The following is a 13,209-nucleotide window of genomic DNA, read 5'->3' as shown; positions in this document are numbered from 1 at the left end:
ATGAGTGCACAATTGATTAAATGCTGCAAAAGTCTAAAAAAGCAACTCTGCAAGTGTTTGCTTCTTTCCTTCTTGCCCTCCCCCTTGAGATTCTTAGTTCAGATCATATCTCTGGGGATGAGTAGGACACAGGAGAGAGGAGAAAAATACCTATATTGTGGAATTTTTAAGGTAAGCAGACTTGTTATGGGAGTCATCATGAGAGAATATATATGCAAGCCAGGATAACATTTGCAGTCATTTATCAGAGCAAGGAGGTGTCTGACTCCATACCTTCCTGCTTCACTTCTGCAAGGCTGCACAAGCCTCACTGGGGAAGATGGCAATTTTGCAATCCCCATTTAAGCTGACAAGAGCTTATTTGGATCCCTGGCGAGCCCTTGCTTGCAGCTGCAGTCATTACCTCTTCACTAGTGGGTTGTTGTCTTTTTTTTCCCCTCTGATGTTTACTAAAATGTAATTACCAGGCTATTAATTCTTTCTCTTTACCATTTATGATGCATTTGTGATAAAAGGTGAAAATTGGCTTTATTCTTTCTTGCATACCAATGGGGGGGTGGGGGCGGGAATATTATATGGTGCATGATAAACCAAATGCAGTTGTGGGTTTTAGAGGTAGTTAACATTGAAGATTGCTTCAGTGCCTGCATTTAAGAGAAAATTACTAAGGTGTTTATCCCTAAGAGAGAAACCATTAGCATTAATATGAAAGAAAAAGACAGTTCTCTGAGTTAAGGAATGTAGCAGCAAGCCATTTTTACTGGCATTGTGGAGAATTGTTATGGTGATTTTATCCATATTTTGGGATGAATTAAAAATAGATATCATCTCCCAGGTGATGGACTGCGTATTTTCATTACTGCATATGACAAACTGCCTTTAGAAGAGCAGGATTAATAATGTTAACAAAAGCATAGTTGCAACAAACTGGCAAATATATTATCATCTGAAGGCAGGGGGGCAATTAGAGTGGAAATATTGGGACCATCCATGCAGAGAAACTGCTTCTGGAGGAAAGGTCTGAGCACCAGTGCAGGATATTTAGTAGTTCTTTAGTGAGAAAGAAGGGTCACTGTATGATGCTATTTTCTGAAGTCCTGAGTTATTTTCTTGGGAGATGTTCTCATTTGTCTTTTTTTTCTTATTTATTTTCTTTACTTTTTTATTTATTTTTTTTTTCTACCAAGCTGAAGTGGTTCAATCTTACTTTATAAGCCAGCCATGATGCAGAAAAGTATATGAATACAGAATAACAAGTGCACACAAAGTTCTGCATTTAGCAAAAGGGGCAGTGCAATAGTGATCCATCAGTATTCATAGTGTGAAGGACCATCTACACCTGCCTTTCATGAAACATAATCCTGTGTGGTCTATGACTGTGAGCAATATCAGGTACGATGGGAAGAAATATCATAGCTGAATAAAGAAGAGGAACTTGTATCTTTAAACCCAGATGTGGGAAACAACATCAGTTCACAACTGATGAAAACAGGTTGTGTCTGACAAAGATTTAAAGAAGTCATTAGCAAAGTAACCTCACAAACTGGTGATTTTCAGAAAGCGTGAAAATTTAATATCAGTTCGAATTTTTAGATTCATCTGAAAGAAGATAAGATTAGTGTCCTCATGAATTAACATGATATAGTAACTAAGATTAAGAAATTAAAGTCTTTATTTTTAATTAATTAATTATTTATATTTAGGACTTTAGAGGTTATAAAGTCTCTCCAGTAGTCAGATATTAAAGATGTATTGACCAGTGTGAAGGAATCCATCTCTTCCCCTGCAAATACATTAGTCTTCAGAAAGAATCCTGAATTGATGTCTAGTGTAATATCAGCTCCTGTCTGGGACTGAAGGCCTGTTTCTAGAGAGAACAGGTTGTTGCTGAAGAATATAAATGTGGGGGAAAGGTAGGAGAGGGAAAATATTTTAGAAAGTTTTTGCCCAAAATTTTTAGAAAATTAGGGATGTGTATATAAAAACTATGTACACATAGTATGTGTAGTATAGTTAGTACACTATGCTTGCATTTCACATCCAGTGAGAGTCTAATCATGTTTCTTAAATTGTCAGACATCCATTCAGTTAACTCAGCTTGGACCATATTCTTGCCACAGGCAAGGTCTTGAGGTGCTTCCTATCATTCAGTCTACCTAAGCTCACCTACCAGGTGAGCTTATCTTCTCCCTTTCAAGAATGTACACTGACTCACAGAAAATGCTGGAAAGTAGCGGCTAAGAAGTAATGCTGCTATTTGTCACAAAAGTTAAAATCATACCTGTGTCTCCAGCAAAGACCACCTGTCATGAGTGTTCTCCTTCCTGCCTGTTTCTTTTTCCAGGTAAATAAATTAGATTAAACAAGAGGAGGGGTGGCCAGATAAATAAGCACTGATTTCAGCAAGGTTGATATTGTTGCTGTTGGTTGTCTTCTCAATTACAGATTTATTTCAGTTTCTGTCTCAGCTTTTTAACTGTACATTCCCAGAGTTAAGAAAAGGCTACTGATTTTGTACAATATGGAGTTCATAATATTGCCTTGGCAGGCTGTCAGATTAAGTTCAGAAAGACATTAGTCTGTTAGGAACATGGACTGCATCTTTTATGTTATCTTTATACTGTTCCCATCATCAGTGATGTGCATTTTGTGCCCAGTAGAAATTCACAGAAGGAAAGAGATATTGCTGGTTTATAAAAGAAACAAGGATTCCTTCCTGTAATTATAAGGCACTGATTGATTATTAATGAAGGGACTGATTATAATAATAATCCACTTCCACAGCAGGTTTATGGGCTAATTCTTATTTATACTAATCCCATTTTGAACTGCTTCTGGATCATTACTGGAGCAGGCAAAAAGGGTCATGAGAGAGAGGTTTGATGTACAACCAGAACAGTGTAGAGACTTGATGCAGAGAAGAATCAATCCTCCAGTATTGAAGCCAGAGCCCTTGCATTTTCTTTGGTTTGTGCCTGAGGCGTTATTCAGCTCCATTCCTTCCTCCCAGTGCTATAGCAGATGGTTTAGGCTGGCAGAGGTGACCAAGTACCACCTGGTGCAAACTTTTCTGTATCTTTTGCTATATAACCCCTTTTGTTATTGCTGTTTGCAAAGGAAATGGGAGGGAATCAAGAGAATAGTATGAAGTGATGCTGATATTGGTCAGTGATTTCACATTTTCTGTTCTTTCATTGCTGGGAACCTATAGCTTTTGCATGTTGGAATCTTGAGAGCAAAGGCAGTAGGTTTGAAACTGACTTCTGTGGTGGAAAAAGCACATCTGTTTGTTATCTCCCAATAGAGCTTAACCTATGTTTGGGAATAGCATTTCCCACTGCTGAGTGCTATAAAGAGAAAAATCCTCTATTGGCTTTAGGCACTAGATTTTATTTCTTGTTGACCTTTTGAACATGGTTGGAAATAAAACAGTAGTGTAGAATTTACACCCAACTCAAAAAAAAAAAAAGACTTAAAGATTAGTAAAAACTAAATAATTATCACAGCGCTTCCCACCAGCTTGTTTTCCATAAGTAAATCTCTTTCAGGAGGAAAAAGAAAAGCAAAGCACACTTTAACACGAGAAATATCAGGTGAATGAGGTGTAATTCCAGTACAGTTAACTATAATGTTTATGTCTGTAAGAGAAGTTATTAACAGAGAAATACAGGAGGGTTTAACTTTGGCTTTAAAAAATCATTTGCTGCTAAAAATAACCTTTGACTATATTTGCAGAAACTTTCTCGAGATAGAAGAAATTTTCAGCTTTTTTGTAACTAAAAATTCTGATTTTTTTTTTTAAGTGCAGAATGGTTTTTTTCACATATTTCTTTTATATTGTATGGTCTTTTGATTCTCTCACTCACTATTAAAAAGATTTTTTTTTTCCCCTACTGAGATTCATGTGTCCTTTTTGTTCATTTTACCCTTGTTTGTTCATTGTCTTAGATGAACAATATCCTGCCTGTTTCGAAGAACTTACCCCCCTTTCCCCAGTGTTAACTAGAAATCTAAAGAACCCTTCATAACAAGAATGACCCCTGTGGTAATCAGGGAGACAGCTTTGATTAAGAACATCTGTTAGCAGATTCTCGGTTCTAAAGTCAAGCAGAACATAAGACGAGAAGATATAGAAAGTGGCATTTCTCAAACTGTGAGGCTGGCCTCCCTGGGGAGATTCTGACCTCTTCCAGAGACACAAGCCAAGATCATACAAAAAGAACACGCATCAAAATGTGTGGAGTGTATGTGTAGTTTGAAAAACATGACACCTTCGTTTCTGAGATGCTGCATCTTTAAATTTCTAAGCATTACACTTCTGAAGAGTGTGGAGAAGGACTGCACTTCTAAACATTGCACCATGTTTACTCCTCAAACACATCATCACACAATGAAAAAGAAGGTATAAATATGGTGACCCCCTGCTCATTGCCGGTGTCTTTTTTTCTTTTTTTCCTCCCCAATTTTTTTCTTATTCTTTTGGGGCTGACAAGGCTATCTATTAACAATGTATAACACAGGGATACAGGAGAACTGGCTTCATTTTTGAACTCTTCTGGTGAAAAATTTTGATGTGGAAGAGGTGATTTCTTTGCAATTTCTATTCCGATTTGGATAAAAGCTCTTCTAGCCCAGTGCTCTTTCTCTAGAATTGTCTGGGACAAAATATTTAAGAACCAATACATAACCAGGCTTAGCTTCAGTGAACCTCATGATACACTTTCCTAGATTCTTTCAGTCAGCGAGGTACGGTCATCCTGATCTGAATGTTAGATCCAGAATGTTGCTGTTTGATAGCAACCAATAAACTAATTCTTCATAAGAGGTATCTAAGTGTAGTCTATCTGACTTTGCTGATCAATGCCTTTATTTCTTATTCTGGAGATGTTAAGATACTAATCTTATTTGGAAAGTATTCTAATCTCTAATGAAAAAACAAACAAACAAACAAACAAACAAAAAGAAAACATACAAGTTTTATTTATATTTCTATGAAAATAATATTAATTTTAAAACTAATTAAACATATTGCTCTTTATTAAAAGGTTTCTCTTACTCATTATGAAAAGTGGGAAAAAAAGAGGATAAACCAAGATGACAGAGAGAAAACAGTTTAAGTATTTTCTTCCTCGCTAAATTATTCTCTAAAAATCTAATAGAAAAAGCAAGAATATACGGAAAGATGAAATATGGAAACAGGGTCAGTCTCTCAAGAATTAATATGGAAGTATTTCTCGGGCATGAATGGATTGGATTATGAAAGCCAAAGTGTTACTACAGTTGAAACTTTTGAGAGTTGTTAAAGGTAATCAATTAGGTTTCTACAGGCACACTGGCAACTAAACAAAGACAAGGAAAAATGTGGGGTGCGGCTGAAATGAGTAAATGACCTAAGGATGAGGAACATGGAAAGGACTAACACACTTAGGACTTTCTCTATCCCAGCCTTTACAGGCAAGCTGTGCTTTTATGTCTCCCAGATCTTTATGCCTCTCAGGAAAGTTTGAGGAAAAGATGTGCTGCCCTTAGTGAAGGGGGATTGACAAGTGACAAGTTAGCTGAGCTGGATGTATGCAACTCAAGACAACAGGATGGGATGCATCTAAGCATGTTGAGGGAGCTGCTTTATGTCATTGAGAGGCCATTCTGTCATCTTTGAAAAAATAATGTGAAATGCCTGATAAAAAGACAAATGTGACATCTGCTTAGGAGTAGCTTAATCATTGACAGGTGATTTCTGCTAATATTTCAAACAACAGGTAGATATATATAATCACATGAGGAGCAGTAGCAGGTTTTTTCTGCATTCAGTTATAATAGAAAAGAGAAGGGAAAAATTATGCTGCCTTATTTCAACTTTCCTAAAAGTTTTATTTTGTTTCTATTCAGACCTGATGCTTGTTCTCAAGTATAACATCACTCTCAAGAATAATGGGGGGTTTGTTTCAAAAAATTTCTTACCAAACTTTTCCGTTAAATCTTAGTCATAATACACGAGAGAGTATTAGAAACTAATGTCAAGCTGCGAAGTGCTATAAACATGACAAATCCTCACTTTAATTCTCCAAATTGATTTCCTTTTGAGGAGGTGTGATTTCCTTCTATCTCTTCCTTTTGTCATTTACTGACTTAGGAATGTTTCATATTTTCCCCGTATTGAGTAGCAAATGGCAACTAGTACTATTCCTGAATAATGTTTTAAAAATCTATTTTTACAGCAGGAAACAATTAAAGAAGATATTAGTGTGCCAGCTACACAGATACACTGTTGTTTGTTTCATAAGAGAAACAGGCAAAATATAAAATTAAAACCACTGAATAATCTGTAAAATCTTTGGATCTATCTCTATCTACCTCTGAACGTACACAATACTCAGGCAAACTTGGGTTTTGATTCTGCTTACTGTAGATATACATGTAAAATATGAAATTTGGAGTAGGACTTGAACTAAAAGTGAACAAAGAGATTTAATTGCATCTTAGTCCTTTGTCTTGTATACATAATATATATAGATTATTGAAAGGATTATAGTATGTTTATTAGAAATTTTGTTTATCCTTTTTCTTAGTATTTATCATTATTTTGGTGTTCTTGGTGAACAAATTAAAAAGAATACTTCTTTTTGAAATCCAAGAAAAGCTTATTTATGTTTAACCTTGGAGTCCTTAGCTCTGTAATGAGCAATCATGCCAAAAGGGGAAAAAGTTGAGAAGTGAAAGTCAACATCAAAAAATATAAATGGAAATTACTAAGTGAGTTAACATCAGAAAACCAAGTGGATGTCCCCAAACCAGTTTAAATAGAATAATTAAGGCCTCTGAAAATGGATCACTGCCAACATGAGACAAAAGTATTTTGGCTGTTTAGTCTAATATATCAGCAGCAATAACGTGTCACGCTAAAAAAACTGTGACACAGAAGTAAATTTATTCATAACCTTAAACAATGCCTAGGCTAGAATGCATAGGTAAATGACTCTGACTCAAAAATCGCAATACGTAAAAGCTGAGCACTTTGTCCCTTTGGAATGATTCAGTGTATAAAATTAGGAACCCAGAGTCTCCTGACAGTCAAGAAAAGCGATTAAGCACTCCTGGCGACTGTTGCTGGAAGCTCTCATGCTGCAGAAAGTCACCTACTGTGAGTAACTTAAACAAGGATATATGACATAATTACTTCTTAGTTTGCCATAAATGGCTACAAAAGACTGTACTAATTTCTGAGAACTTCCTAGAGGTGGATCATCTCACTTAAGCAGACATCATTCTTTGTAAAATGCTGTATAAAACATCATATAGTGTTACAGCAGATGATTTATGAAATCTCTAACCTAGGAAGACAGGTCATCTGGGCTAGGATTTAGATTCCATACCAAAACATCTAATTTTAGTTCTCTACATGGGAGCTAGTGGCTCCATTCAGTTGTATAAGTGTTCAGATCACTCTAAAACTGATAAACAGAAAATAATTAGATAAGAAAAGAGATAAGTATTTTTCATCAGCAGAAGCAATCTGTAGCCCATTAATTGCATTGACTAGCTTACCATTAGCTATAATGGAAGCTTAGATAGTGGTCTGCAGCTACACATAGACAGCTAAATTCAGGAGTGTTAATCCACAAATTTAAATCCACTGAAGGGCTTCTGGCCTTGTTCAACTCCTCCTACAAAGGAAACTACCCTACCATGGTGCAGAAGAGTTCTAAGTGCTTGATGCAAAAAGAAGATATTACGGGAATAGGCATTGTGGAGACACCCTTTTTCTGGCAGGAAAGCCTGGGATCTGAGGGTGAGTAAGGGATGGGGAGTAAGTGTTTATGTTTAATCATTAACATGCCCTGCCCGTAACTTGGAAATCTTGGGTAGGGTCTCCAATTGGGTATGGCATTGTTTATTAATCCAATGGCTATCTAAAGCAGATGTTAGGCATAGACCTAGGAACAGGGACAGATTTCCGTTCATTGTCTCACCAGAGACAATGGAGAATATGGAATCCTTTTTGTATGACATCTTTGTTTCTCGCCACCACTTACCCACTTCTTACACATCTGCTTTCAAGAGGATGGGATAGAATATGGCTTCATCCACTCTATGCTGTAACTTGGTAGTTAATAAACTCCTCTGGGATGCCAGTGGTGATAACTTAGAGATTTTGGAATTCTGAGTAAGTCTCAAAACAGAATCTTACCCTTAAATTGCCTATTAGTCTGCTATTTTGGAGCTTAGTCTATGAACTTTTTCCTGTAGCAGGTGAAATATTTTGAATGATACATAAGCAAGCCCTTGGGTAAAAGATACATCATGAATAAATGATAATGGTCAACACAAAAGTCTATTCACAGGAAGTATTATCAATCAACATGAGTGACTATTGAGAGAGATTTAAGGCTGTGACTTTTAAGAGAGCATAAGCAATCCATTTCCCTTCAATTTTCAGCAAGAACTGAGAATATATATATATATATATATATAACTTAAACTGTTTTAAAACTTCCGGCTTAAATTCTCAATAGAGTAAAAAATACAGGACTTGATATTGCATCTTGCTGCTCATAGAAATGGTCCAATGTTGATATGTGTATTCCTTGCTTTATCAGACCTTCCTGCATCTTAATATCTCTGGAGAACTGATTCCGTCAGGAGGATTCTGATCCTGACCGACTGTTGCCATGGTATTGGGTTATTCCAGGCTGTGATCAAGAAGAGCAAACAAACTTGAAAAATAAATGGGCTTTAAAACACATTCTCAAGCCACAATACCTGACACTAGTTTTTAAAAACTAGATCTTGATTTTTGTACAGTGTGGCACTTGTTAAATACTTCTGAAAAAAACATACCAATAACCAGAAGTGTTGCTATGAATCTTAATACATGCATAAATAAGAGAAAATGCAGGAGGAGAAAATTAGGCCAATTCTCACACTATGTTAAATTGTTCATTTTCATTTAATGGTATTTTCCCACATTGAACTGAAACCCCCAGTTTCTCTGAGAGCATTTGAAAGAGCAGAACCTTTTGCAGATTATATTCCTGTTTTACTGGGCATTATTCCAAAGCTGGTGGGAATCAGTGAATGTCTTTTTTATATTACTGAGCTTTTTAATTACTCCTTTTTAACTTAAGAAGTCTCTGATCCCTGGATAGCAATATAGCTCTTCTTTTACACCTGTTAGTATTCATTCAGTTGCAAGTCATCTATGGGTACCAATGAAAGGTATTAGAAATACATGAGACAGTATTTTCTTTATACAAGCACTGGCATGACATTTTCATGTTCTTAGGGGACAGAGTTCTCTTGATAGTAAAAGGAAAAATAGTCCAAAGAGAAATCATGATGGTGTATTATTGAGGATGATGACCTTAGATGGATGCACAAGTTTCAGCAAGTAGTATTTAAAACAGTAAGATAAGCAATGTCAAATTATGTAGGGAATGGGAAGCTTCCAGCAATTTTGTTATTTACAGATGGATAATTTTGTTTGCCAAAGTACTGAACATGTTCTTCCTATTCCACAGGCAGAATTCACAGCCATGAGGGATCAATACATGCGAGGTGGAGAAGGCTTCATTATCTGCTATTCCATCACAGACCGCCAATCCTTTCAAGAAGCTGCTGAGTTTAAGGAACTCATTTATCGTGTCCGGCACACCTATGACATCCCCTTGGTGCTGGTGGGAAACAAAATAGATCTTGAAGAATTCAGACAGGTAAACAACTTCTCTGCTGTTTTTGGCTTGGTTTTCCTTGGCTACCTCACGGATTTCTGTAGCATATGTTGTACAGTACTACTGAGAATTATTAGCACAAGATGGGGTTTAATCAAAGAGCAACACACTGGGATTGTTAAGAAATTAAGAACTTAAAGTACTTTTCATTCATGTGTTATGGATTGTAAAGTAACCTATCACATTCAGATGTTCCTTATTTTAACTTGAAAAGGAATCCCACTATTTATGTTGGAAGTTATATATATGTTCAACATGGAAAAAGATTCAGTCAGGATCTTCATGGCAACACAACTGTTTTCTTTGAAAGTTACTAGCTTTTTTTTTTTTTTTTCCCCAAGTTTTCTCAAACTAAGATTAAAAAAAATAAAATAATTTAAAAATTTAATGAATATAAATGTAGGCGTACAAGATTAACTTTGCCTGAAAAGCTAGTGGCTGTATTTTTAGAGTGTTCAGGTAAGATGGGGACATGCAAGACTTTAATTCACTTTGATTTGTATACAAGATTTGAGCCACAACAACCCATAGAGCAATAGATTTATTTGACTATGAGGGCACTGGCTGGGGCTCTCTAAAACTCTAGTGATCTTTGCTCACTCTTTTCCTTTTGTTTCCTCTCCACTTATTCCTTGTGATTTGTACTGATACGTGTGTGCAAGGAAGTGAGTTAGGAAGAGACCATCTTAGAAATGACTTGATTGTGACCTGATACTGAATGGAAAATATCCTTAAACTTAATCAGAAATTAAAAAAAAAAAAAAATCCTCTATGGAAATCTTAAGAGGCTCTTTATACACACTACGACTGCTTTCAAATGACTGACTTCTGTGCAGACATATGTAACAGTTAAATAAAATGGTGGGGTTTTTAGTTCATTAGCATCTGTGCTTACATGATCCTGTCTACTCTTTTCTACTTATCTTGTCACTTTTCTTCCTATTTCTTTGTCTTCATTCTTCTACCTGAAGAAAATCCAAGGCAGTTTTAGTCCTGAAATTAGTCCTGAAGGTCTGACAATGTGCATTTAAAACTTCACATCTGTTTCCAGATCATTGACTTTCTCCCTAAATCAGACTGTGACAAAACCGTAATGGTGACAATCCAGCTGCAGTTTACCACACAGCTTGAGGCTTCAAACAAGTCATGTGCAACATGCAGTACAATCTGTGGAGCTTCTGGAGTAATTATATGCCAGATGGGAAGGGATATGGATTCAGTTGTTCTGCAGAGAGAGTAGGACATTGCACCTGATCCTAACAGAAATAGGATATGATTGATTACCTTTAGCTACCTATAGATGAAGTTTTCAGGAATACTCCGTGCACTAAGCTGTATGAAGATGCTCTTCCAGTGATGATTTGGTGCTACCTCTCTCTGATCTTGTGTTTTGTTGGGCTTTTATATCTTAATCTCTGTCAATGCATACAAAAAATGTATGCTTGATTTAAATGTTTCACACGCTCTTGTTGATCTTGTCTGGTCTCCCAGACAGGAAAATTAGCATGTGTGAATATCTGAATTGGATATCACAAACAGCACTCAAGATTAAAGGGTATGGGGAGGCTTTTGGGAATGATATTAAAAATTATTTTTTTGAGATGTGACAGACTCACAAAAAACTGGTTTACATGATTGTCACTGAAGATCCTACCTGAATGCATATCAATCTAATTCCAAATTATGGTCCTATATTTTTTAAAAAGTTTCCAATGAACAAGGAATCAGGTCTTCAGAATCTTTTCCTCCATAAGCTTTTTACAACTGTCAACAGGTAGAGCAATGTCAGAAGGTTTTTCTCAAATATTCTGCAGTCCAGACTTTGATCCATGGGACACCCTTACATCAAAGAATCGTAGAATCATAGAATGTAGTGGGTTAGAAGGGACCCTCAAAGGTCATCTAGTCCAACCCCCTGCAGTAAGCAGCATCACCTTCACTAGAACAGGTTGTTCAGAGCCCCATCAAGCCTGACCTTGAATGTCTCCAGGGACAGGGCCTCCACTACCTCTCTGAGCAACCTGTTCCAATGATCTACCACTCTCATATTGAAGAACTTTTTCTTAATATCCAACCTAAATCTGCCCTTTTCTAGTTTAAAGCCATTACCCCTCATCCTATTACTACATGCCCTTGTGAACAGTTCTTCCTCAGCTTTCTTATAGGCACTTTTCAGGTACTTGAAGGCTGCTCTAAGGTTCCCTTGGAGCCTTCTCTTCTCCAGGCTGAGCAGCCCCAACTCTCAGCCTATCTTCATAGGAGAGATGCTCCAGCTTTCTGATCATTTTCGTGGCTCTCTGAAAATACTCCAACAGGTACACATCCTTCTTGTGTTGAGGGCTCCCAAGCTGGAGGCAGTACTCCAGATGAGGTCTCACCCAAGCAGAGTAGAGAGGCAGAATCACCTCTCCTGTCCTGCTGGCCACACTTCTTTTGATGTAGCCCAGGGTGTGGTTGGCCTTCTGGGATGCAGATGTGCATTGGTGGCTCATGTCCAGCTTTTCATTTGCTACTACCCCCAAGTCCCTTTCCTCAGGGTTGCTTTCCACACTCCGAACCTGTATCGATTACAAGGATTGTCCCACCCTAGGTGCAGGACTTGGCCTTGTTGAACCTCATGAGGTTCACCTGGGCCCACTTCTCCAGCCTGTCCAGGTCTGTCTTGATGGCATCCTGTCCCTCTCTCTCACTGACTGCACCACCTGTTTGGTGTCGTCAGTGAATTTGCTGAGGGTGCACCCAATCCCACTGTCAATATAATTAATGAAGATATTAAACAGCACTGGTTCCAGTATGGACCCTTGAGGGACACGATTTGTCACCGTCTTCCATCTGGACGTTGAGTCATTGACCACTATCCTTTGGATGAGACCATCCAGTCAATTTCTTATTCACTGAACAGTTCATCCATCACTCCAGTCCTGGACCAGTAAGACAATACAATGCAGATCTGCTCCTTTGAATAAAGCACTTGAAAATGGCCATGTCTATATAAGCAAGTAGTATGAACCAATAGGAATAGAGCTGTAGAATAAAGCAGTTTGTTCTGAAGTCAACATTTTGGGAATTTATTTTTAACTTTGGACTAACTGTACTCCAGGGCCATTGTCTCACACATTGATTGGTGTTGAGATGTATATAAATTGTGCTCCTGTAGCATATCTTTACTTAAATTTAATCCATAGTTCATATCATGTTCTTACAGAACACTCATCTATTCAAAGCAAAGCGTGATCAAGTGAAGGTGATTAGGGGATACTGCTCATAGTGTCTTTCTCACCTAAACTGAAGCACTAGTGCGCGGAAGGCCATCTCTACCTTTAAGCACATGTTAATGGAACTTAGTAGTTCATTATTTCAGAAATGGGATGTGAAGTTGTGCTCTGTGTTTAACAAAAAATGTTAGGTTTTTTGTTAGGTTAAAAAATATCTAAGCAAGTTGATGAACTGTGGGAAGGTAGGTTGAAAGGAATCTTTTTAA

At 37.1% G+C, this 13,209-nt stretch overlaps 1 protein-coding gene across 1 annotated transcript in view; it reads left to right on the top strand.

Moving 5' to 3' along the window:
- The window catches only part of LOC104525726 (GTP-binding protein Rit2), a 19,224-nt gene extending 9,358 nt beyond the window's left edge, over nt 1-9,866 (top strand). Inside the window, exon 2 of the mRNA XM_010168955.2 lies at nt 9,519-9,866. Coding sequence (XP_010167257.2) covers nt 9,519-9,866 — 348 coding nt within the window. The remainder of the gene's footprint in view (nt 1-9,518) is intronic.
- Nucleotides 9,867-13,209: the final 3,343 nt, after the last annotated feature.

The sequence above is a fragment of the Antrostomus carolinensis genome, unplaced genomic scaffold (genome assembly GCF_000700745.2).
Source record: "Antrostomus carolinensis isolate BGI_N321 unplaced genomic scaffold, ASM70074v2 scaffold16065, whole genome shotgun sequence".
NCBI classification, from domain to species: Eukaryota; Metazoa; Chordata; class Aves; order Caprimulgiformes; family Caprimulgidae; genus Antrostomus; species Antrostomus carolinensis.
The sequence above is the reverse complement of the archived record's forward strand: the minus strand, read 5'-3'. Positions and strand labels throughout refer to the sequence as shown.